Below are 9,034 nucleotides of genomic sequence, written 5' to 3'. Positions count from 1 at the left end.
TAATTTACAAGGGCATTGGTTAAGACAGGCCATCCCTTCTTCCTCCTCCTGTAGCTTCCTTTATATAGTGAATAGGCAGATAATGATTCAACAAAATTTTTCACTGCTGGTCACTCTTTTTTTTTTTTTTTAACTTTGACTCATCCCTGTAGACTGTAGAAGGACTGGAAGCCTTTAACTAGAAGGATTTCACCAAGTCCAGGGAAAGTAAAACCCAGACATACATATAATGTGTAAAGCAAGGGGGAAGAGTAATTTAACTTCTTATACATGATACTGCCCGCAGCACAGGCAGAAGTAGGAGTAATTGAACAAAGAGAGAAACAGACCACTTGGGCAAGTCTCCAGCTGCAACCAAGTCAATGTCTCCCTATTCTACTTCAGTTTGCTTTGCATCAATTTGTGTTACCACTGGAAACACAACAGAAAATGCAGCAAACCTCATTGCAAAGAAGAAGAAAGGGTTAATCCAAAGGGTATGAACTATGCATGCAGAGATTTCAGAAGATCCTAAGTATTCACGGATTTCTTAAGAGCCTTTGTATCTGTGTGGAACCCTGCTGAAAATTGTCAGAGATATTCTTTGGTTGAATTAGAAAATTAGTGTCTGCCAAATGTTCCATTTCAGTAGAAACAAAGTAAATTCTAGATAATTAAATAATTATTTTCAAGTAAAAACTTAGACATCTATTACCCAGTGATGCTAAAGTTAACAGACTTGTTTACAATTTGTGGTTAACAGGATGAATTGGTACACAAATTTTGGGACAGAAAGGGTTAAGAAAAATAAAAAGAAGTGGGTTTGGCTGCAGGAAATCTTGTAACATTTTGTTTCTCTCTTGACTTAATAGGTAATACTGGACTTTCATCCTTAGTGTCCTTGGACTCTATGGAAATACCACACAATATCACAGAATTTTTCATGCTGGGACTCTCACAGAACTCAGAAGTACAAAGAGTTCTCTTTGTGGCCTTTTTGACCATATATGGGATCACAGTTTGTGGCAATATTCTCATCATGATCACCATCACCTATAGTCCCACGTTGGTTTCCCCTATGTATTTTTTCCTGGCCAACCTGTCCTTTATTGATACCTGTTATTCTTCTTCTATGGCCCCTAGACTCATAGCTGACTCCTTGCATGAGGGGAGAGCGATCTCCTACGAGGGTTGCATGGCTCAGCTCTTTGGAGCTCATTTTTTTGGAGGTGCTGAGATCATCCTGCTCACAGTGATGGCCTATGACCGATACGTGGCCATCTGCAAGCCCCTGCACTACACAACTGTCATGACCAGGCATCTCTGTGCCCTGCTGGTGGGGCTAGCTTGGCTGGGGGGCTTCCTGCATTCCCTGGTTCAGCTCCTGCTGGTCCTGCAGTTGCCCTTCTGTGGGCCTAACGTGATCAATCACTTTGTCTGTGACTTGTACCCCTTGCTGGAACTTGCCTGCACCAACACGTATGTCATTGGCCTACTGGTGGTGGCCAACAGCGGCGTGATCTGCCTGCTGAACTTCCTCCTGCTGGCCACCTCCTACCTCGTCATCCTGCACTCCTTGAGGTCCCACAGTGCAGAGGGGAGGCGCAGAGCCCTCTCCACCTGCGGGGCCCACTTCACAGTTGTTGCCTTGTTCTTCATGCCCTGTATGTTTACTTACATGCGCCCACCATCTACTTTATCTATAGACAAAAACATGGCAGTGTTTTATGGTATCTTGACTCCTATGTTGAATCCACTCATTTACACTCTGAGAAATGAAGAGGTAAAGAATGCCTTGACAAAGTTATTCACACAGTAAGAACTTGCGGATAGCTAATAAGTTGCAAAGTAGGAAGTAAAAATGACTTTATTTTGGAAAGAGGAACGAACCAAAACCTGTTCCTTATTGCCATATACATCTTAATCCATCTTATCCATTCTTTCATCTTCATGAACTTTAATAATTTGCTTAGTCTTTCATATGAATTGCATATTTTGATAATAAAACAACTATATGAAATATATATCATATGAATGATTATTACCCAACTTTAGAAATGAAGAAACCATAACTATTGATGTGGTTAATTGATTCATTAAAATTATCTAGCTTTGAACTGCTTGAAACAAAACTCAGAATCAGTTATTTTTGATCCATCATACCAGTCTTAAATGACAATCTATGCTGACATCATTGGAGTCTGTGTGATAATCAATGGAGTTATAGAAATGAGACGCAAAGCACTTAAAGCAAATAATTTCACACATAGCCATATGTAGTAGTCTGTGTGCATACAAGTCTGGCTTCTCTTCCATCTCATCACCATTTATGGCATCAGCAGCTACTACAACAATAGAGAAGAGGGTAAGATCTCAGTTCTGGGGACAGATCAACCTGAGTTTGAGTCTCATTTCCCGTACTGTTTTGTGGCACAAACTTGAGCAAGTCTCCAAGAATCATTGAGTTCAAGAGATATTTATGAGATTGCTTTACCTGAACTTCTATGCATAACAAAAACAATAGTTGCACAATTCTTAGGCAAAATATTGTCTTTCTTAACTTTGCCACATTTTGATGATGTAGTTAATAATAGCTAAGTATAGCAGATTTTGAGCCTTTAACAATTCATTTCTACTGTTAGATTAAAAAAAATATAATTGAGATAATTTTCTAATTAACTACAAAATATAAAATCATTGGGAGGTTTACTAAAAGTAGCCAAGCCATCTTCCCACAGTTAAATCTCAGGAAGCTTTCCAGAAAAGAATACTTACTTTAGTTGAAATTCAAAAAACACTTTTATTTTTATTAGAGTTAAAATAGCAAATAGCCAAATTGCTTTCTGTTGTTCAAGTTATGATTAACAGCAGCTCAACCATCTTATGAGTACTGCTCATTTTTGAAAAATTTCAACATGCTGGAATAAAGACATGAGTAAATACCACCAGAAATTTTCTAGATGATTTATTAATTATTGCTAATCTGTTACAGAGGAAGTGTTATCTTCCAGATGATGTAAAATATATTTCCTCCTAAACACATATCTCTCAGAATTTAGAAAATAAGACTGGCAACACCCACACACACATGTGTGTGTGTGTGTGTGTGTGTGTGTGTGTGTGTGTGTAAATCCACTTATAAGCCCACTACCTAGAGGTAATTACCATCAACAATTTGGTAATTGTTCTAATCATCATCTTTTTCTTCTCTTACACTTATTCCTTCAGCTACTTCTACAAACTTGGTTGAGCGTCTATCTTTCTAAAAGTTATCTGGGACTAAATTATTTCTTTGTTAGTTTACAAGGCATCTTAGGCAAGCAAATATTTCTGATCCTCAGTTTGCAAATCCAATAATGTGCAGTTTAGGGACATCCCTGGGGGTCCAGCAGCTAAGACTCCTTGCTCCCAATGCTGGGGGCCCAGATTCAATCCCTGGTCAGGAAACTAAGATCCCACGTACTACAACAAAGCCCACAAGCCATAACTACTGAGCTGTAGGGCTCTAGTGCCCACAGGCCAGGACTAGAGAAGACCATGTGCAAGAAGCAAGACCCAGTTCGGTTCAGTTCAGTCGGCTCAGTCGTGTACAACTCTTTGTGACCCCATGGATTGCAGCACGCCAGGCTTCCTTGCCCATCACCAACTCCCAGCACTTACACAAATTCATGTCCATCTAACATACCATCCAACAGTCATACCACCCAACATTCTCATCCTCCGTCATTCCCTCTCCTCCTGCCTTCAATCTTTCCCAGCATCAGGGATTTTTCCAATGAGTCAGCTCTTCCATCAGGTGGTCAAAATATTGGAGCTTCAGCTTCAGCATCAGTCCTTCCAATGAACACCCAGGGCTGATCTCCTTTAGGATGGACTGGTTGGATCTCCTTGCACTCCAAGGGACTCTCATGAGTCTTCTCCAACACCACAGTTCAAAAGCATCAATTCTTTGGTGCTGAGCTTTCTTTATAGCCCAACTCTCACATCCATACATGACTACTGGAAAGCTATAGTTTTGACTAGACAGCCCTTTGTTGGCAAAGTAATGTCTCTGCTTTGAAAAAATGCTGTCTAGGTTGGTCATAGCTTTTCTTCCAAGGAGCAAGTGTCTTTTAATTTCATGGCTACAGTCACCATCTGCAGTGATTTTGGAGCCCCCCAAAATAAAGTCTGTCACTGTTTCCATTGTTTCCCCATCTATTTGCCATGAAGTGATGGGACCAGATGCCATGATCTTAGTTTTCTGAATGTTGAGTTTTAAGCCAAGTTTTCCACTCTCCTCTTTTGCCAAAATAAATATTTTTAAAATTTTAATTTTTAATTGCATTTAACTTTTAATTTAAAAAAAATAATTAAAAATTTTAATTAAAAAATTGAAAAGCAGGGCCACTAATCCTATGACCTTATGAAAGGAGATAGACTATGAAGAGCATTGTATCTGACAGGTGATAGGATTCTAGTGAATTGTCAAAAATACACTTGTGGAATAAAAATAAAAAAACAAAAACTATATCTGGCATTATTATTCCACTGGTCATGGTTACATGGCTATTGCTCAGCTACTTAATAAAAGGTTTACCATCTCTCTTGAACTCCCCTACCTCAAGCAGAGTATTATTTTATTTATTTGTATATATTTTAATGGACAACAGCAGAATGAATACATATTCATGTCAAATCTCTTTTCTAATTTAAAAAAAATTAACAAAGGAAAGTACTGAAATATAAGCCAATTGTTATGTATAAACTAATGCAGATGGAGAATAAAATAATTTCAAAGGAATTTCCTATTACATGGGCATCAAACATTTTTGTAATTGCCACCCAGTCCCTAGCTGGTTCTTCTCAGACTCATGCATTTCAGGTCTGTGAGAGAAAGTCCACTTTATAATTGGTTAACAGATGAAGGCCAAAAGGTTTCGAGAAGAGAATTCTAAAGATTCAAGGGAAACATGAGAAATTTAGTTTATTGGCTGTTTATATTAGGGGGATACGAAATGGTTTTGGTAAAGCACTAAGGCTGTGGGTCACATGGGCTTAGATTTAAATTCTTGTTCAGCCAAACTTTAGATAACTGATCTCTAGCAATATAATTAAACTCTCTGATGCTTTGTTTCCTAATTTATGAAATGGAAATATTAATATAACTGTAATTATTGGGCTATAGTGAAAATTAAATAAAATGAATATAAAGCCCTTTGCACAGGGTGAAAATACAAGAAAAGCTGTCATAATTTTTTGCACTAACATTCACTTATTTATATTCATACCATTCTTAACATAGGTTCACATTATGTTCAAATGAAGAAATATAAGTTCCACAGTTTGAGATAAATTAAAGAAAGACATAATTTAAGGTCTCAAATTTGTTTCCTCCAAAACATAAAATGAGTGAGTGTTCAGATGAAGACTTTATTCACAGAAAGGGCTCAGTAAACAGCTATCATTATCGTCACTATTATCTTTGCTTTTACATCATCCTATTTCATTCCAGCTATCTTGGGGACTACAACTAGATGTTTAAAAGATAAATGTGATTTTTTTTTAAACACACAGTTGCTTACATATATTTACAAAATGATTGCTCATAGGAGGTTATGGTGAAATAAAATATCTATTTTTTAAAGCCTTTATATATACAATGAGATCTAACCTGATAATAAAGTCCTAAGAACACGAGAAATGCAAAGCCAACATCACCTGATATTCAAATCCTTGGTTGAGAAATCTCATGAAAGCAAGTTTCTGAGCTCTTCCCCAGAAATCACAAGCTCTGGCCTTTTGGTCTCTGGAACTGAGTTGTCCCTTCTCCTCTTTCTTCAAGAGGATGGAGTCAGGACAGGATCCACCATCAGTGAGAATTTCTGAAATAAGTGCTGCTCAAGAATCTCACAACTGATCCCACTAGCTCTCCCACATGTCACTGTAGAGACATTTAAGGGCATTTTAATCCCAGAATAGAGAGTCAGTGAGGGACTAGCTCTCAATATTCAGAGACCTGCACACTGGCTGACATGCAGTGAAGTGAGGCTGGGATGGACGTTTGGTCTCCCTGTGGTTGTGGTTAGTGAATAACAGTGGTGTTTTCTGACCTCCTCCATCAGGAACCACTATCCCCAGCATCCCTTATGCTCTGGTGGCATCTCTGAAGGCTACAATGTCTGAGCAATTTCAGATTTTCAGCAGACTCATTTTACCAATTAAGTCATTTAATCCTCACAATTTAAGCAAGTGCATAACATTAGTTCCCTTTGACAGATGATAAATACAGAGAGGTGAAACAACTTGCTAACATTGACAAGGCTGATTAATGCTATAGACAAGAAGAGAAAGCAAGACTTTTTGAGTCAAAGCTCTTAATCTCTGATTTAAAAACAACTATTTCTGAATCTCTTGGAATTTTATTACATTGTGGTCTAGATTATTTTCTATAACACAGGTTTGCGATTGTTGCCCAGTTCTATGACACATGTTCTTGTGCTTAGCCACTAGGTCATGCCCCACTCTTTGTGACTCCATGGACTGTAGCCCCCAGGCTCCTCTGTCCATGGGGTTTCCTAGACAGGAATACTGGAGTGGCTTGCTATTCCTTCTTCAGGGGATCTTTTTAAACCAAGAACTGAACCCACGTTTCCAGATTGGCAGAAAGATTCTTTCCCACTCCACCACCAGTGAAACCCTCTATAACACACACTTGTTCTTAAATCCCTGGTAATTTCCCATAAGAATGACTTCATTTTCAGAATTTTTGTTTCCTCTGTTGGAGTCTAAAACTACTTTAATGTACAGGTATTTTCTGCCTTAACTCTACAGACTTTATAAATGATGTTTCTTTTATGCTCACCAATATTCTATTTCCAATTTTTTTTGTGTGTGAACTATGGTATACTACAGGGAATGATGGAAATGTAATTTTTGAAAACTACTTCTGTGTGCAAATCCTGTCTTCTTGGGAATGTGATAAGTAAAAAGTTGTTTTTTTTTTTTTTTTAATTACTGTAGTGGGAGAACATTTATAAACCTCTCAAACCTAGGATGATCAGAAAAAATTATACTTTGACAAATGTACTTTTAGAATACTCTTTCTTTACTGTTCTACTTTTTTTTAATGTATAGTTACTTTCCCTCTTTTAAAATAAAACTTCACTCTAGCTATAGTGCTTGGTATAATGAGTGTTCAACAATATTGCTGTTGATCTGTTTCATACCCACTATCAGGGCAACATTATGACTTTTGTGAGCCCTTGGTACTTTCATCCTCATGGACCATTTCCTCCATAAAATATTAAAAATCATATTTTCTGACTGCATTGTTATATAGAGGACTCTAATCCCAGTTGAATTTAAATTATATTAATTTTTCTGGCTGCTTTAAAGTTAAAACATGTCAAGGGCTCTTAAAAATATTGTGGGCTGTAGGCACTGTGTCGACTATGCCTTAATGGGTATCAACCCTTGATTACAATATATGAGCCCCTGAAAAAGAAAAAAAAACTGATCCAGACTAATCTAAGAAATAAATTCCTATAAACATCACTAGTGTTTTTTTTTTTAACCTGAATACTCCAAACAAGGTTTATTTATCACCAGTTTTCATTATTTGTACCCAGAGCTTCTTCATGATATTTTTCACTTCTGCATTTCTCAGGGTGTACATTAAAGGGTTCAACATAGGAGTTACTATGGTGCAAAACACAGTCACAGCTTTGTCAATGGGGAAGGCGGTCGTGGGTCTTAGGCAGAGGAACGAACAAGGTACAAAGACTGAGATGACAACTGTGACATGAGAGGCACAGGTGGACAGGGCCTCGCGACGCCCTTCAGAGCTGTGGGTCCTCAGGGAGCGCAGGGTGACAGCGCAGGAAGCAACCAGCACTGAGCAAGTCAGCAAACACAGTGACCCACTGTTGGCAGAAAGCAGGGGCCCCAGAGTGTGCTGTCTGTGCCGGCTCACTCCAGGAGAGGTATTAAATCACACATAAGATGGTCAATGACATTGTGGCCACAGAATGGTAACTGAACCATGAACAAAATCTGGATCCCTCCATGGAGAAACCCTAAAGCTCCAGCCATCCCAACCAGGAAAGCACACTCAGGTCGGTTCATGACAGTAATGTAGTGCAAGGGCTTACAGATGGCTACATAGTGGTCATAGGCCATGTCAATCAACAAGACAATCTCATCTCCAGCAAAGAAATGTTCAGCAAAGACCTGAGTGATGCAGTCACTGAAGGAAATGGTGTTCTTTCCAGAGATCAAGTCAAAGATCAACTTGGGTGCTGTGGAGGAAGAGTAGAAACCATCTATCATGGACAAATAAGACAGAAAAATGTACATGGGAGAACCGAGGGCTGGGCTGGTAAAGATGGTGACTGAGATGAGCTGGTTACCTGCCAATGTGATCAAGTAGGTGATCAGAAAGAAACAAAAAAAAAATTAAGAGCTTTTGCATTCCTGGATTCTGGGTCAGACCCACTAGGATGAATTCTGTTATGTTGCTCATCCTTTCCATCAATTCATCTTGGTCCTTCTGGAAAGATCACAGCTTTTCTGAATGACTGTCTCAAACTTAACATAAAATATTTCATCATATATACAGAATCAATCTATTTAGTGATACATAAATACTAACTACAGCTTTGTAAAGCAACTTGTAGTTTTCAACAGCATCTTTTAAGGAACATTGTTGTTGTTTAGTCTGTAAGCCATGTCCAACTGTTTTGTGACCCCATTATCTATAGCCTGCCAGATTTCTCTGTCCATGGGATTTTCCAGGCCAGAATACTGCAATGTGTTGTCATTTTCTTCTACAAGGGATCTTCCCAAGTCTGGGATCGAACCCATGTCTCCTGCAATGGCAGGTGGATTCTTCTACCACTGAGTCACCAGGGAAGCCCTTTGGGAACATTATAGTGTTTATTAATATCTTCTCATCATTATGTTCAAATTCATTCTTAGAAAGTTTAACCTTCAATTCACAGAATCTAACTACAAAAATTATCTCAGTGAAATGAAATTGACTAAATTAAGTTAACCTTCTTAAGTTTCAGAAAAA

The 9,034-nt window shown here is 38.3% G+C and overlaps 1 protein-coding gene and 1 pseudogene across 1 annotated transcript; one reads left to right on the top strand and one right to left on the bottom strand.

The window, feature by feature from the left end:
* The first annotated feature begins 889 nt into the window (after positions 1–889).
* On the top strand, positions 890–1,798 carry LOC110138503 (olfactory receptor 4C3). Its single transcript, XM_020895579.2, has one exon. The coding sequence runs from the start codon at positions 890–892 to the stop codon at positions 1,796–1,798; it is 909 nt and encodes a 302-aa protein (XP_020751238.2).
* Positions 1,799–7,555: 5,757 nt separating this feature from the next.
* On the bottom strand, positions 7,556–8,482 carry LOC110138502 (olfactory receptor 4C45-like; annotated as a pseudogene).
* Positions 8,483–9,034: the final 552 nt, after the last annotated feature.

The sequence above is a fragment of the Odocoileus virginianus genome, unplaced genomic scaffold, assembly GCF_023699985.2.
Source record: "Odocoileus virginianus isolate 20LAN1187 ecotype Illinois unplaced genomic scaffold, Ovbor_1.2 Unplaced_Contig_76, whole genome shotgun sequence".
In the NCBI taxonomy this organism is placed as follows: Eukaryota; Metazoa; Chordata; class Mammalia; order Artiodactyla; family Cervidae; genus Odocoileus; species Odocoileus virginianus.
The sequence above is the reverse complement of the archived record's forward strand: the minus strand, read 5'-3'. Positions and strand labels throughout refer to the sequence as shown.

Excerpts from the sequence above, each read along its gene's own strand:
- LOC110138503 (XM_020895579.2), top strand. The coding sequence starts at position 890 with ATGGAAATACCACACAATATCACAGAATTTTTCATGCTGGGACTCTCA.